Raw genomic sequence first — 17,293 nt, forward strand, 5'->3', positions numbered from 1 at the left:
ATAAGCTGGGCATGCTGGCCCATGCTTGTAATCCCATTATGTGTGAGGTTGAAACGGGGATCTCAGGTTCTTATCCAGCCTCAGCTACTTAGTGCAGCCCTCTGAAATTTAGTGAAACCTTGTTTCAAAACAAAAAATAAAAATAGGGCTGAGTGTGTAGCTCAGAGGTAGAATGCCCGTGTTCACCCCAGTTCCGCAAAAGAAAAGAAAAGGAAAAAAAGGGCTGAAGGTGTAGTTAGAAGGTAGAATATCCCCTGGGTTCAATCTCCAGTAGCAATAAGCAAGCAAGCTGGTATAGCTTGGAGGTAGACCACACCCCCATAGCATGCGAACACACACACATACAGACAGACTCTCCTCCCTCTCTCTCTCTCCTCTCTCTCTCTCTCTCTCTCTCTCTCTCTCTCTCTCTCTCTCTCTCACACACACGCACACACACACACACACACACACACAAACACACACGACTATTCTCCTTGTTTCATATGTAGAATCAAAGAGGGCTAGAGGAAAAATCCAGGTTGCCTCCGCCCTGCGTGCCCGACGTGTGCAGAGCGGATGCTACAGGGGGGCAGCTACCTCCCGAGCATATCCTGAAGGAGCAGATATGACATAAATCGATCGAGAGTCTCCATCTTCGGAGCGGTTCCAATCTACTGGCGAGCTGCAGGAGGAGGGAAAGAGGCAAAGGTCAAGCCTAGGTTCTCAGGCCTTGATTCTCCCACCCACCACGGAGGGGAACCCCAGCCAACCGGGAGAATCTGGGGATGACTCCATTAGCAGGGGCCGGAGCTCGGGTGGGGCCGCGGGAAGAAGCGTCCGGCATCGGCGCGCGGCCAGGCGGCCGGCGGGCAGCTCGGGCCTCACCTGGCGGCGGCCCCGGGCTCGTCGGGCGTCCTCAGGTTGTTGAGCGCCTCGGGGAGCTCGGGGGTGGCGGCCAGCAGGCGGGGCCCCGCACGGCGGCCGGGGCCGGGGCGGCGGCGGCGCAGGCGGACCAGCAGGAGCGCGGCGCCCGCCAGGCCGGCGGCCAGCAGCAGCCCCAGCGCCGGCGGCAGGAGCGCGCGCAGCGCGGGCGCGCGCGCGGGGCGGGGCGCGGGCGCGCGCGCGGGGCCGACCGCGAACTCGCAGCGCGCGCCCATGTAGCCGGGCGCGCAGGCGCACACGAGGCCGGAGAAGTGGGCGTAGCAGCGGCCGCCGTGCGCGCAGGGCCGGGCGGCGCAGGGGTCGGCGCGCTCGCGGCAGTCGCGGCCGCCGAAGCCCAGCGCGCAGGAGCAGCGCCGCGCGCCGCCGCCCGCCACGCACGTGCCGCCGTTGGCGCAGGCGCGGCCGGCGCAGTCGTCCAGGTCGTGCTCGCAGCGCGGCCCCGCGAAGCCGGCGCGGCAGCGGCAGCGCAGCGCGCGGCCCAGGTCCAGGCACAGCCCGCCTGCGGGGGAGGGGAGGGCGTCAGGGCGGGGCTGCGCCGGGGGCGGGGCTCCGCGCGGCCCGGCCCCGCCCCCTCCGCGACCCCGCCCTGGGGCCCCTGCTCTCTGCCTGGAAACCCAGCTGCTCCTTTTCTTCTTTTTCGTGTGTGTGTGTGTGTGTGTGTGTGTGTGTGTGTGTTGCTAGAGATTGAACCTGGTGGCGTTCTGGATACGAGCTACACCCCCATCGCTATTTTTTGGTTTTTTTTGGTGGTGGTATTGGGGTTCCTGGAAACCCTTCTACCTCCAGGCTACACTCCCAGACCTATTTTATTTATTTTTTTATTTATATACAGATTTTTGGTGGCACTGGGGGTGGAACCCAGAGACTTTCTACCTCTGGGCTATACTCCCAGGCCCATTTTTTATATTTTATTTGGAAACAGGGTCTCACTAAGTTGCTGAGAGCCTCACTAAGTAGCTGAGGCTGGCTTCGAACCTGCGCGATCCTCTTGTCTCCGCCTCCCATGCGTGGGTATTACAAGCGTGCGCCACCACGCCCGGCCCTTTTTTTTTTTTTTTTTTTTGAAAGAGGGTCTAAGTTGCGGAGGGCCTCACTGTTTTCCTCTCACCTTGTATCATTCTTAAATAATTAACAGTTCCCAGAGCTATGTCTTTGAACCACCTGGCCTTGGCCCTTGCCTTCTGCCTTTAGGTCTCTGCCTTTCCTCCAGGAAGCCCTCCACCACTCTTTCTCCATCCTAGCCCTGATCTCCGCACCCCGCGCTCCCTCATCACAGCCTTGCACTGTGTCTGAGGATAGGCACAGGTTGAACTTGTGGGGCTGAGACACACACTGATATCCCCAAGAGAGCAGGACCCAGAGGTGGCCTGGCCACTGCTGTGCCCCTGGTCAGCCCAGCGCGAACGCTCAGTGTTTCGGAGAGTCATCCTGAGCGCCTGCAAGCACGAGCCAGATACTTGACACTCATGACCTCACTTCACCGTTCAATACTTACATCAGGTCTCCGCCCTTCTCAGACCCTCCCTAGGGCTCCCTCTCTCAGGAAGAAAGTCCTGCCCATGGCCTAGAAGGTCCCGCAGGATCTGCCCCATCACTGGCCCGACCTCATCGCTCACCACTCTCCCCGGCTCACATTAGGGCACCCCTACCAGGCCAGCTCCAAGACAGCAGTGCCTCGATTAAGGCCTGACAGTAAATTCTTAGTAAATAGTTGAGATGGGGAATATCCCCTTGCCCATTTTACAATGGACAGAGGGAGGAGGGTCACGTGCCCAGGTCCTAGAACTATAGGATGTGAAGGCAGAACGCCCACCCAGGACTCTGAGCCAGGCAGGGGCCCACCCCCCTTCCGCATCCCTCGCCCTTCTGGCCCCCGCCTCACCATTCTGGCACGGCCGCGGGCTGCACCGGTCCACCCTCTTCTCACAGTTGGAGCCTTGGAAACCAGGTGGGCAGTGGCAGACATAAGCAGAGTTGGGGTCTGCGCCCCCAACACACAAGCCGCCATTGAAGCAGGGTCCATCTGCGCAGGTCACCCCGCTCACTTCACACCGTAAACCATAGAACCCACGGGGGCAGGCGCACTCGAAGGCCCCCAGGGTCTCCTGGGCAAAGGAAAGAGGGCTTTGGACAGGATGTTCCTTGGAGTGAAATCTCACCCCCCTCCTCAGACTCAGCCATGGGAGGTTGGCTTGTGCAGCCCCAAGTCACAGCGTGCGGCCCTGCATGGGAGTCCCCCCTGACACCCCTGGCTCTGGAGCCCTCAAGGAGCCCATTCCTGCCGCCGCATCCTTGCTGTCCCAAGTCCATCTGATAGACATCCTCCTCGGAAGTCCTAGCTCAAGGCCAGCTCCTCCATAAACACTGCAAGGCTGCTTCTTTTTTTTTTTTTTTTTTTTTTTTTTTGTCTTTTTCTTGCTTTTTTTTTTTCTTTCTTCTCTGTGTGTATGGATTGGACCCAGGGGAGTTCTGCATCTGAGTTACACCCTCAACCCTATTTTTTTTTTTTTTTTTTGGTGGTACTGGGGGTGGAACCCAGAGGCTTTCTACCTTCGAGCTATACTCCCAGACCTTTTTTTTTTTTTAAGAATATATTTTAATTGGAAACAGGGTCTCACTAAGTTGCTGAGAGCCTAATTAGCTGAGGCTGGCTTCAAACCTATGCCATCCTCCTGTCTCCGCCTCCCAAGCGCGGGGATTACAGGCGTGCACTACCACGCCCGGCTCTCCAGTCCTTTTTTTTTTAATTCTTTACTTTGAAGCAGGGTCTCACTACTATTTTTTATTTTGAAACAGGATTTTGCTGAGTTACTGAGGATCTTACTAAGCTGCTGAGTCTGGCCTTGACCCTCCTCTCTTCCCCCTCCCAAGTACTGGGATTACAGGTATGGTGTACCGCACCACACCCAGCATTGTTTTATTTCTGTGATACTGGGGATGGAACTGAGAAGTGTTCTACCTCTGTGCTACGTACCTAGCCCCTTATTTTGAAACAGGGTCTCACTAAATTGCCCAGGCTATCTTCAAACCTGTGATCCTCCTGTCTCAGCCTCCTAAGAACTGGGATTACAGGTGTGCACCACCATGCCCAGCCATAAAGGCTTCTGGGAATGGTGTCCCAGTGTGCGGGCCCTGCACCATTCCCACCATTCCCAGGCCCTGGCCCTTGCTCGAACCCTGAGTATCTGTCACTCTCCGGTGGTGGCAGTGTCCATGTGGCTCATGCTGGGCTCCACTCTGCCCCAGTAGACACACTGAGGTTATTCCAATTCTTTTTTTTTTTTTTTTTTTTTTTTTTTTTGCGGGTCTGAGGAAGAAACCCAGGGACATTCAACCTCCGAGCTACACCCCCTCCCCTGCCCTTTTTTTAATTCTTTAATTTGAAACAGGGTCTCACTAAGTTGCAGAGGGCCTCACTAAGTAGCTGAGGCTGTCCGCGAACCGCGATCCTCCGGTCTTAGCCCCCCGAATGCTGAGATTACACCCGGCTAGATCATGCCAATTCTGCACCTTGCTCCCTCCAAGCCACTCACCTGGGCTCCCCTGAGCCAAGCCCCACTGCACAAGCCCCGGCCCAGGAAGCCTTCTCCATGTCCTCACGTCAGTGCCCCAGGACCCCAAGTCCTCAACTCGCATGGTGCAGGGGATTCCTCATCATGCCACTCACACCTCTGGAGCTAGTCCATCCCTGTCACCTAATTCTAGTTCAAGGTGCAGATGCAGGCTGACACCTCCAGGAAGCCCTCTTTGCTAGCTGCTCCCAGACGCCCCCCCCCACCCCCACCCAGATGAGTGTCTCATCTCCAGGGCGAAAGCACAGTTCTAAGCAGGATGAAGGGAGGCGATACTAACACTACAGCTGCCCCCATTGGCACACGGGTTCCCATCACAGGGCCCGGGCCCAGGGACGAGGCATCCGGCGGTGGCAGAGGATGTGCCCCTGGGTCCGAGGCAGCTGCTGGTGGAGACAGGGATGGTGCAGAGGGGCCCAGTCCAGCCCTCCAGGCATCGGCATTCACCCGGCTGCTCACAGAAGCCATGCTCAGCGCTACAGCCTGCTCGACACACTGCTGTGGGGGACGCAGAGGCAGGGAGAAGAATAGCAGGGTCAGAGAAGGCCAGAGATGGGGGGACGCAAACAGGTTTCTGGTGCTTTCAGGAACCGCCTTGTCTCATCCTGTGATGACAGACAACCCTCTGGACTAGATGGTATCGCCCCCACCCCATTCCCCTGACTGCAAACAAGGAAACTCAGGCCCAGAGAGGCAAGGGGAGCTCAGGCCATCGCCATCGTTAGGAAATGAAAGAGCAAGGCCTTGAGGCCAGGCTGCTGGCCTTGAGTCAGCAGGGGAGGGTCAGAGATCCAGGACTGATCCTGGACAGAAAAGGAGGGGGTCTGGGATTGGGGAGGGATCCTGACCTCCAGAGAAGCTGGGAGTGTCTTAGATTTGGGGAGACCCGGATGAGCCAGGAGTCCTAGAGTCCTCAAGAATGCTCTGAAATTTGGGAGGGGTCTGATAAATCCAGGATGGAAGTTTAAGATCTCAAACTTGTTTTTTTTTAATGTGGCTCTGGGGATTGAACCCTGGGGTATTCTGCCTCTGAGCTACACCCCCAGCCCTATTTTTAATTTTGAAACAGGGTGCACCACCCCACCCAGCTTGCAGGATCTCAAGCTTTAAAAAGCAATGGGGCGGGCATGGTGGCCCACTCTTGTAATCCCACTATGTGGGAGGCTGAGGCAGGAGGACTGAAGGTTCAAAGCCAGCCTCGGTAATTTGGCAAGGCTCGAGGCAACCTAATGAGACCCTGTGTACAAATAAAAAATAAATTCAGGCGGGGGAGGGGTGTGGCTTGGAGGTAGAATTCCTCTGGGTTCAATCCCCAGTACTGGGGGGAAAAAAGCCATAGGAAGTTGGGTGTTGTGGTACATGTCTGTAATCCCAGTACTTGGGAGGCTGAGACAGGAGGATCACAAGTTCTCGGCCAGCCTCAGACACTTAGTGAGGCCCTCCACAATTTAGTGAAAATCTGTTTCAAAATAAAGAATAAAAAATAGGGTTGGGGCGGGGTATAGTGGCCCACACTTGTAATGCCAGCATTTGAGAGGCTGAGACAGAAAGATTTAGCTTCGTGGACAGCCTCAGCTACTTAGTCCCTTTGCAACTCAATGAGACCCTGTTTCAAAATAAAGAATAAAAAAAAAAAAAAAGCTGGGCATGGTGGGACACTCTTGTAATCCCCGCACTTGGGAGGCTGAGACAAGAGGATCGCACAGGTTCGAAGCCAGCCTCAGCTACTTACTGAGGCTTCAGCAACTTAGTGGGACCCTGTTTCCAAATAAAGTACAAAATATGTGTGGGAGTATGGCCCAGAGGTAGAAAGCCTCTGGGTTCCACCCCCAGTACCACCAAAAATAAATTTTTTTTTAAAGAATAAAAAAATTGGGCTAAGGGTGTAGCTTGGAGGTAGAATACACCTGGGTTCCATCCCCAGTACCTCAAAAAAAAAAAAAAATAGGGCTAGGGGTGTAGCTTAGAGGTAGAATGCTGCAAAAAATAATAATTAAAAAAGCAATGGTAATTTTGCCTGCAATATTAGGGAGGGATAAAGGAAGATCTCTTGGAATAAAAAGGGGGATATTAGGGGGAGGGGTAATGGGGATAAATTCCTAAAGCTCCTGAGTGGAAGTTCAGAAGCCCCCAGAGTTAGAAGCAATTTGGGGTCCTAGCCTCAGGAAAGGGGTGTGGGTAGAAATGGGGATACTGACATGGGAAATGGATGGAGTGTTTCTGTTTGAGGCAACAAGGGCTCTGGGAAGAGGAAAGGGGGCTGGAGTACGCAGGCAGGGCTGGAAAGAAGTCTAGGGTCAGCCAGGCGTGGTGGCACAAGCCTGTAACCCCAGTACTTGGGAGGTTGAGATAGGAAAATCACAGGTTCAAGACCAGCCTCAGCAAACGTACTGAAGCCCCCTGCAACTTCGTAAGACCCTGTTTCCAAATTTAAAAAAAATGAAATAGCACTGGGGGTATGGCCCAGAGGTAGCCCTTGGGTTCAATCCCCAGTACTACAAATTAAAAAAGAAAGAAAGGTAGGTCCTCGGTTTTCCCAAAGGTGGTAGGTGGATGGCGAGGGGTCTGAGGACTGGGAATAGCCATGCAGGAGCCCGGGACTCCAGGCCCCTGGAGCTAGCTGGTGGAGGGCTGGGGGCTCGGAGTAGAGCGCGGAGGGGCGGGCGGGCGGGATGCGACGGACACTCACGCGGAGCTTCGCACTGGTCCTCCGACGGCTGGCAGGGGCGCAGTCCCGGGCCGCACCGCGAGGGGGCGCTGCGCGCTCGGCACAGGCGCGCGCACGCGGCCCCGACGGCCGGCGGCTCGCAGCGCGCGCGGTAGGAGAAGCGCAGCTCCCAGGCGCCGGCGCGCTGCACGTCCCGGGCCCACGGGCCTCCGGCCGCCAGGCGGCGCCGTCCCGCCACGCGCGCCAGCAGGCTCCAGGCCGGCCCTGCGGAGGAGAGCGGGGCTGGGCGCGGCGGGCTCAGCCTGCGGGTCCCTGCTTGGCAAGGCCGTGAACCCCCACCGCACCCAACACCTTCCACGTCGCCATCCCAGCTAGTAGCAGAGGGCCATCTGATGTTAACAGTCACTTAGAGAAACCTCAGTATTCTCATATTTGCCCCCAGATCTTTGTATATTATAGTGGTGAAGCCGGGCATGATGGTGCAGGCTTGTAATCCTGGCATTTGGGAGGCTGAGACAGGAAGGATCCTGGTTGCCGACAGCCTCAGCTACTTAGTGAGGCCCTCTGCAACTCAGTGAGACCTGGTTTCAAAATAAAGAATAAAGAGTAGGAGAGTAGGGCTGGGGGTGTAGGTCAGAGGTAGAATGCCCCTGAGTTCCACCCCCAGTGCCACAGAGAGAAAGAAAAGAAAGAAAGAAAGAAAAAGAAAGAAAGAAAGAAAGAAAGAAAGAGAAACGAAGGAAGGAAAGAGGAAGGAAGGAAGGAAGGAAGGAAGGAAGGAAGGAAGGAAGGAAGGAAGGGCCGAACAGCCAGGCGTGGTGGCGCACGCTTCTAATCCCAGCATTTGGGAGGCTGAGACAGGAGGATCACGGTCCTCCAACAGCGTCAGCTACTTAGTGAGGCCCTTTGCAACTTAGTAAGACCCTGTTTCAAAGTAAAGGCTAAAAACTAGGGCTAGGGGTGCAGCTCGGATGTAGAATGCTTCTGGGTTCCATCCCTAGTACCACAAAAAAGAAAACAAAAGAAAAGAGAAGAGAAAAAAGAAAAGAAAAAAAATGACCATAAGTTACATATTGCCTGAGACCTTAAGATACGGGGAGAATGACAGTTTCCCCAGAGCACAGTGTCACACTCCAACACTGTGCCACCAGAGCTTTTGGTATCAAAATGGTGAGGAAGCCGGTTGCAGTGGCACACACCTGTAATCTTAGTATTTGGGAGGCTGAAACAGGAAGATTGCGGGTTCAAGGACAGCCTTAGCAAGTAGTGAGACTCTCACCAAACTTGCCAGATCCTGTTTCAAAATAAAGATTAAAACTAGGGCTGGGGGTGTAGCTCGGAGATAGAATGCCCCTGAGTTCCATCCCCAGTACTGAAAATAAACAAACAAATAAATAATTGGACTGGGGTGTAGCTTGAAAGGAGAATGCCTCTGGCTTCAATCCCCAATACCATAGATAGATAGATAGATAGATAGATAGATAGATAGATAGATAGATAGACAGACAGACGGACGTGGTGGCTCACACCTGTAATCCCAGTATTTAGGAGGCTGAGACAAGAGGATCACAGGTTCAAGAACAGCCTCAGCTACTTAGTGAGCCCCACACACACAAATTAGTGAAACCCTGCTTCAAACTAAGAAGTGAAAAAAAGGTCTGGAGGTGTAGCTCAGAGGTAGAATGCCCCCGTACCAAGCTGGGAGTGGTGGCTCACTCTTATTTATTTTTATTTTTATTTTATTTCAATTCTTTTTTATTTTTTTCAGTACTGGGGATGAAATCCAGAGGCATTCTACCTCCGAGCTACACCCCCAGCCCTAGTTTTTAGTCTTTAGTTTGAAACAGGGTCTCACCGAATTGCAGAGGGCCTCACTAAGTAGTAGCTGAGGCAGCCCACGAAGGATTACCAGCATTCGGGAGGCTGAGACAGGAGGTTCGTAGTTCGAGGACAGCCTCAGCTACTACTTAATGAGGCCCTTTGCAACTCAGACCCTGTTTCAAAATAAAAAAAATATATGGAACCCAGAGGCATTCACCTCTGAGCTACACCCCCAGCACTATTTTTTTTTTTTTTTTTTTTTGGTGGGATTAGGGGTGGAACCCAGAGGCTTTTCTACCTCCTGGCTATCCTCCCAGACCTATTTTATACTTTATTTGGAAAAGGGTCTCACTAAGTTGCTGAGAGCCTCACTCAGTAGCTGAGGCTGCTTCGAACCTATGCGATCCTCCTGTCTCAGCCTCCCAAGTGCTGGAATTAAAAGCATGTGCCACCATGCCCAGGCCCCCAGCCCTATTTTTTAATCTTAGTCTTTTTATTTATTTATTTATTTATTTATTTATTTATTTATTTATTTATTTTTGGGTGGTACTGGGGATGGAACCCTTCTACCTCCGGGCTATACTCCCAGATCTATTTTATATCTTTTATTTGGAAATAGGGTCTCTTAAACCATTGAGGCTGGCTTTGAACCTGCGTGATCCTCCTGTCTCCGCCTCCCAAGCACGTGGATTACAAGCGTGCACCACCATGCCAGGCCTTTTTATTATTTTTTGAAACACGGTCTCACTAAGTTACAAAGGAACTTGTTAAGTAGCTGTGGTTGTCTGCAGACCGTGACCCTCCAGTCTCAGCCTCCCAAATTCTGGGATAGCAAAACAAAAAAAAATTTTTTTTTTTTTTTTGTAGTACTGGGGTTCCTGGAAACCCTTCTACCTCCGGGCTACACTCCCAGACCTATTTATTTTATATTTTTATTTGAAAACAGGGTCTCCTAAGCCAGCGCGCGTGGCTGGCTTCGACGAAACCTGCGCGATCCTCCTGTCTCTGCCTCCCAAGCACAGGGATTACAAGCGTGCGCCACCACGCCCGGCTCGCTCTCTCTCTTTCTTTCTCTTGCTCCTCTCTGTGGTACTGGGGATTGAACCAGAAGCATTCTATCTCCAAGCAACAACACCATCCATATGTATGTATGTATGTATGTATGTATGTATGTATTTGTGGTACTGGGGTTCCTGGAAAGCCTTCTACCTCCGGGCTACACTCCCAGACCTATTTTTATATTTTTATTTGGAAATAGGGTCTCTTAAGCCAGCGAGGCTGGCTTTGAACCTGTACGATCCTCCTGTCTCTGTCTCCCAAGCGCGGGGATTACAAGTGTGCGCCCGGCTTTTTTTTTTTTTTTTTTTTTTTTTTTTTTTTTGCGGGTCTGGAGTGGAACCCAGGGGCATTTGACCTCCAAGCTACACCCCCTGCCCTATTTTTTATTATTTATTTTGAAACCGGGTCTCACTGAGTTGCAGGGGGCCTCACTAAGTAGCTGAGGCTGTCCGCGAACCGTGATCATTCGGTCTCAGCCTCCTGAATGCTGGGATCACAAGCGTGCGCCACCACACCCCGCTATCTTTATTTTGAAATAGGGTCTTACTAGGTTGATGAGAGTCTCACTACATATGGAGGCTGTCCTTGAAACTGAGATCCTCCTGTCTCAGCGGCCCAAGTACTAGAATTATAGGCTTGTGCCACCATGCCCCAGATTTATTTTTTCATTTTAATTTTTTTTTTCAGTACTGGGGATGGAACCCAGGGATATTCTACCCCTGAGCTACATCCATAATCCATAGCCCGATATTTTAATTCATATATATATATATATAATTTTTTTTGTTCTTTTAAGGTACTGGGATGGAACTCAGGGGCATTCTACCTCCGAGCTACACCCCTGCAGCCCTACTTTTTTATTTTTTTATTTTGAAACAGGGTCTCACTGAATTGCAAGGGACCTCACTAAGTAGCTGAGGCTGTCTGTGAACCATGATCCTCCAATCTCAGCCTCTCAAATGCTGGGATTACAAGCGTGCGCCACCATGCCCGGCTTTACTTTAATTTTTATTTACTTTTTTTTGTGGTACTGGGGATTGAACTCAAAGGCATTCTACCTTCAAGCTATACTATACCCCTAACCCTTTTCTTTATTCTTTTCTTTTCTTTTTTTTTTTTGTGGTACTGGGGATGGAACCCTGGGGCATTCTACCTCCAAGCAACACTCCCTGCCCTTTTTTTTTTTTTTTTTTTTTGGTACTGGGATTCCTGGAAACCCTCCTACCTCCGGGCTACACTCCCAGACCTACTTTTATACTTTTTTATTTGGAAACAAGGTCTCTTAAGCCAGCGTACGCGGCTGGCTTCGAACCTACGCGATCCTCCTATCTCTACCTCCCAGGCGCGGGGATTACAAGCGTGCGCCACCACGCCCGGCCCCCTATTTTTTATTCTTTATTTTGAAACAGGGTCTCACTAAGTTGCAGAGAGCTTCACTAAGTAGCTGAGGCTGTCCACGAACTGCGATCCTCCAGTCTCAGCCTCCCCAATTGGGATTACAAGTGTGCACCACCACACCTGTCTCTTGAGCATTTAGACTTTTTATTTTTGTAGTAGGAAGGATGCTCAGCCAGGGCGTTTCTATGCCTGCGAGGCTTGGAACCCTAGAGCCCTTAACACAAGGCACCATGTCCCCGGAGCTGAGGAGAGCATAGGTCAGCAGGAGCACTCCACCTCCAGCCAGCCTCCTGCCACAGTCCTGGACCCCATGCTGGGCCCCAACCCAACACAGTCCCAAGACCAAAGATACTCACCCTCCACCTGCTCTGGCAGCTCCTCTCTCCAGGTTTCGATGGTGAGGGAAAAGATGCCCTGGTTGGTGGGGAAGGGGGAGAAAAAAGAATAAGACAGTGGCCAGGGGCAGAAGGTGCTCAGTGAAGGCCAGACACGCTGGACACCTGTGATCCTAGGACTCGGGAGGCTGAGACAGGAGGACCACAGGTTCACGGCCAGCCTCAGCTACTTAGTGAGGCCCTCAACAATTTAGTGAGACCCTGTTTCCAAATAAAAGAATAAAATAGGGCTGGGGTGTAGCTCAGAGGTAGAATGCCCCTGGGTTCAATACCCAGTACTACCAAAACCAAACCAAAACAAAAACAAACAAAAAACCAGACAGAGATAGTGGCAGCCAGTTCTGGGGACTGAGCAGGCAAGGGACAGTTTCCAGAACCAGCCCAGAGAAGGAATGGCCGCCCTGGCTTTCTTATTGAACACTTGTGTGGTAAGCACTTCATTCAAGATACCTAGCTGAAACCGGGCATGGTGGCGCACGCTTGTAATCCCAGCACTTGGGAGGCTGAGACAGGAGGATCGCACAGGTTCAAAGCCAGCCTCAGCTACTTGAGGGGCATTCGACTTCCTGGCTACATCCCCTGCCCTATTTTTTATTCTTTATTTTAAAACAGGGTCTAACTAAGTTGCGGAGGGCCTCACTAATTAGCTGAGGCTGTCCCCAAACCGCAATCCTCCAGTCTCAGCCTCCCGAATGCTCGGATTACAAGCATGTGCCGCCACGTCCGGCTTAAAATATTTTTTAAAAGGTCTGGGAGTGTAGGCCAGAGGTAGAAAGCCCCCATGTTCCTCCCTCAGTACCATAAAAAAAAAAAAAAAAAAAAAAAGAAAGCCGGGCGTGGTGGCTCACGCTTGTAATCCCAGCATTCGGGAGGCTGAAACCTGGAGGATCAAGGTTCGCGGATAGCCTCAGCTACTTAGTGAGCCCTCTGCAACTCAGTGAGACCCGGTTTCAAAATAAAGAATAAAAAATAGGGCAGGGGGTGTAGCTCGGAGGTAAAATGCCCGTGGGTTCCATCCCCAGACCCGCAAAAAAAAAAAAAAAAAAAAAAAAAAAAGATACCTCGTTGAGTCCCCGGGAAGGAGTTCTCTTGTGAAGTACCTATTTAGCTGAGGAGACTGGGTTTGGAAAAAGGAAAGTCACTGGCCACAAAGGACGGGTTCTAGAGTTTAAACGCTGATCTGTTGACCTCTGTACTTTTGGGATTGTGGAGATGGGAGATAGGATTTTGGAGGCAAAAGAGTAATGATTAAAGGCTCCAATTAGAAGTACTGAGGATAATCGCCAGAGGTAGAAGGCCTCTGGTTTCCATCCCCAGTACCACCAAAAAAAAAAAAAAAAGAAGAAGAAGTAATGAGGATACCAGGCATGGTGGCACACACTTGTAATCTCAGTACTTGGGAGACCGAAACAGGAGAATCCGGGTTAGTGGACAGCCTCAGCTACTTAGTGAGGCCCTTTGCAACTCAGTAGAACCTTGTTTCAAAATAAAGAATAAGCTGGAAAGCCGGGCGTGGTGACTCACACTTCTAACCCCAGCATTTGGGAGGCTGAGACCAGAGGATCGCGGTTCACGGACAGCCTCAGCTACTTAGTGAGGCCCTCCACAACTTAGTGAGACCCTGTTTCAAAATAAAGAATTAAAAAAATAGGGCAGGGGATGTAGCTCGGATGTCAAATGCCCCTGGGTTCCATCCCAGACCCGCAAAAAAAAAAAAAAAGAAAAAAAGAAAAAAGAAAAAAAGCTGGAGCCAGGCGTCGTGGCTCATGCTTGTAATCCCAGCATTCAGGAGGCTGAGACCATAGCATCAGGTTTGAGGACAGCCTCGGTTACTTAGTGAGGCCCTCTGCAACTTAGTGAGATACTGTTTCAAAATAAAAATACAAAATAGGGAAGGGGGTGTAGCTCAGAGGTCAGAGCTACAAAAAAAGAAAAAGAATAAGCCAGGCATGCTGGCACAGGCTTGTGATCCCAGCATTCGGGAGGGAGAGGCTGGAGGATCACGTTTCGCGGACAGCCTCAGCTCTTTAGCGAGGCCCTTCGCTACTCAGTGAGACCCTGTTTCAAAAAAATAAAATGACTAAGTCGGGCGTGGTGGCGCACGCTTGTAATCCCCGCACTTGGGAGGCTGAGACAGGAGGATCACACAGGTTCGAAGCCAGCCTCAGGTACTTAGTGAGGCTCTCAGCAACTTAGTGAGACCCTGTTTCCAGAAATAGGTCTGGGAGTATAACCCGGAGGTAGAAAGCCTCTGGGTTCCACCCCCAGTACCACAATAAATAAATAAATAAATAAATAAATAAATAAATTTTAAAAATGACTAAAAAATAGAGCTAGGGTAGAGCTTAGAGGTACAGTGCCCCTCGGTTGCACCCCAGTATTGAGAAAGAAAGAAAGAAAGAAAGAAAGAAAGAAAGAAAGAAAGAAAGAAAGAAAGAAGAAAAGGAAAAGAAATTAGGCTGGGGGATGTAGCTCGGAGGTAGAATGCCCCTGGGTTCCAACCTCAGTACTGCAATAAGTAAATAAAATAAAAAGAAGGCATGGTGACAGAAAAGATGAGAGATAGTGTGTGGAAGGGTCCTAAGTACAGAGAAATGTGAGGATAACACTTAGGACCACACGCTAGGCATGGTGGCTCATGTCCGTAACCCTATCACTTGGGAGGCTGAGGCAGGAGGATGACAGGTTGGCCGCCAGCCGCAGCAGCCTCCCGAGGCCCTGTTTCGGAATAAAAATAGCACAAGGCATGGGGGCACTCACCTATGATCCTAGAACTTGAGATGCTGAGACAGGAGGTTCACAGGTTCACAGCTCAACCTCAGCAACTTAGTGAGGCTCTTGGTAACTTAGCAAGACCCTGTTGCCAAATAAAAATAGGGTTGGGTGTGTAGCTCAGAGGCAGAATGCCCCTGGGTTCAATTCCCAGGCATAATGCAGAGACAGACTGCCGGTGGGTCAATTCCTCAGTAACGTACCAGCGCACCGAGGACTCCATTTTCTCAGCATCCCAAAGGAGCAGAGGTAGGTTTCTGTGAATTTAGGGTTTCAGAGAGTGGGTTTGGAGTTCTGAAAACTTGGGGTCCCCAGCATGCGGAGCTGGGGTCAAAACCTTTGAGGTCTGCAGAAGGCAAGTGAGGTCAGAATTCTGGAGCCCCAGTGGGTATGCTGGAGAGGTCTGGATTGCGCGTTACAGATCTGGACCCTCGCCCCTGGGTGAGCCTGGGGTGAGGTCTCGGGAGCTGGAGGACGGAGGGAGTGCAGATTGGGGGCGGGGTTAGGTCCCGGCTGGGCTGCCCCGCGCTCACCGGCCAGGCGTCCCGGAACGGCACGCGCAGGAGCCCCTCGGGCGGCGGCAGGTCGGACGCGGGCGGCTCGGTGTAGACGGGTCCGCGCGCACTGAGCGCGCCCAGGGCGCACGGGGCCTCGGCGGCCTCGGGGCCTCCCGGCCTCAGGCAGACCCTGAAGAAGAGGCGGCAGGGGCCCTGCGCGCTGCAGGGGGACCGCGGGGCCCCGGGACCCGGCCCAGGCCCGAAAGAGTGGATCTGCACCTCGAAGACGCCCGCCAGCCGCGCCTGGGGAAAGCACACGGGGTGAGCGGGCCGTCTGTCTGTCTGTCTGTCCCGCGCCCCGTCCCCAGCCTCCAGGTCGCACCCCAGCCCCATGTATCCCTCGCTGGTGCACCCCTCGCCGTGCTGACCTGGGGAAGCAGCAAGAGCGTCAGGATCGCCGTCTGGGGCAGGACGCGAGGCCTCCGCAAGGGGCTCATGGCCTTCGGGGTCTGGGGAGGCGCAGCTGCGCCGAGCTTTATATCCGCGGGAACGTCCCCGCCCCTCCCGCAGCGCCAGCCGCCGGCCAGGGGAGGGGGCCACCCAGCTTCTGCACGTGGGAGTGCTGGGGCTGCACAGTGATGCCCCCGCGGTGTGCCGCTGTGGGCCTGCTCTGTGGCTGGGGGGCATGAGATTGTGTGTGTGTGTGTGTGTGTGTGTGTAGTAGTAGTAGTAGTAGTAGTAGTAGTACTGGGGATGGAACCCAGGGACATTCCACCTCTAAGCTACACCCAAGCCCGATTTTTTTTTTTTTTTTTTTTGGTGGTACTGGGGGTGAAACCCAGGGGCTTTTTATATTTTTTTTTATTTGGAAACAGGCTCTCACTAAGTTGCTGAGAGCCTCACTAAGTAGCTGAGGCTGGCTTCGAACCCCTGCGACCCTCCTGTCTCAGCCACCCAAGCGCAGAGATTACAAGCTGCACCACTATCCCAGGCAAAAGCCAGAATTTTTTTTTTATTCTTTATTTTGAAACAGGGTCTCACTGAGTTGTAGAGGGCCTCACTTAGTAGCTGAGGCTGTCCTCAAACCTTCATCCCTCTGTCTCAGCCTCCCAAGCACGGGGATTACAAGCGTGCGCTACCATGCCCGGCTTTGCACGTGATTTTTAAGGTTCTGTGAGGTTGTGTGTATGAGCAAGGAGTGTCTACATGGTGGCGATTGGGTGTGTCTAGGTGGGATTGTGTGGTTCAAAGTGTTGCTGGACTTGTGGAAGATTCAAACAGCTGTGAGGTAATATTGTTTGGAGGAGAGTGGTATTCAGGACTGAACCCAGAGGTGTTCTACCTCCTAGTGACACCCTCAGCCCCCTTTTTATTTTCTAAGTTGAAAGAGAGTCTCACTAAATTGCTGAGGGTCCCGCTAAATTGCTGAGGCTGGCCTCCAACCTCTGACCCTCCTATTCCAGCCTCCCAATTACTGGGATTATAGGCGTGTGCCACCACACAAAGCAAAAGCTTGTAAATAATTCTAAGATTCAGTGCATGTGAGCACCCTCCTGAGTGGGCGAACAGAGGGGTACATGACTCCATGGTTGTGCGCCGTTCTTGCGGTTGTGTGGCCGTGTGTGAGCTCTTGGACAACTGTGATAGTAGTATGAAGCTGAGACTGATCTGTGTGGATGCCGCTAGCTGGCTGTGTGCTGTGCTTGTGTGGTAGGGACTATGCAAAGTTGTGAATGACTGAAGGCTCTGTGTGTGTCCGTGTGTGTGTGTGTGTGTGTGTGTGTGTGTGTGTGTTTAGACTGGGTTTGGGAGGTCCATGGGTGTAGCTATGAGTGAATACGATGAAGATCCGGGGTTCTTTGTGTGGACCTCTGTGCGTGCATGAATCCTCCCGTGTGTGTTCCCCTTCCCTTCCCTAAAACAAAGCCACCATCTCAAACCCCAGGCGCACCAGACGCCAGAGCTCGGAGCCCCGCCGAGGGAACTCCCAGCTGTATGTAAATGTCGCCATCTGCCGGGCGGACGCCCCGCCCCGCCCCTCGGAGGCAGCTGGGCGGCCCGTTTGGCCTCTGGAAGGTGTGAGGACCAAATGGAAAGGAAATAGGTCTTCAGTAGCGCGAACGGGAGACCGGCCCCCGGAGCCCTTAGTATTCCAGGACCACAGCAAATAAAGCGGCTAGGAGCAGA

The 17,293-nt window shown here is 52.6% G+C and overlaps 1 protein-coding gene across 1 annotated transcript; it reads right to left on the minus strand.

Moving 5' to 3' along the window:
* Positions 1-561: 561 nt before the first annotated feature.
* DLL3 (delta like canonical Notch ligand 3) lies at positions 562-15,603 on the minus strand (the record flags this gene model as incomplete). Its single annotated transcript, XM_080703576.1, has 8 exons — positions 562-664; positions 868-1,423; positions 2,807-3,029; positions 4,777-4,994; positions 7,186-7,428; positions 11,799-11,856; positions 15,143-15,409; positions 15,535-15,603. The coding sequence occupies 8 exons, from the start codon at positions 15,601-15,603 to the stop codon at positions 562-564; spliced, it is 1,737 nt and encodes a 578-aa protein (XP_080559702.1).
* Positions 15,604-17,293: the final 1,690 nt, after the last annotated feature.

Source organism: Muscardinus avellanarius (assembly GCF_963383645.1).
Source record: "Muscardinus avellanarius genome assembly, chromosome: 10".
Classification (NCBI taxonomy): domain Eukaryota; kingdom Metazoa; phylum Chordata; class Mammalia; order Rodentia; family Gliridae; genus Muscardinus; species Muscardinus avellanarius.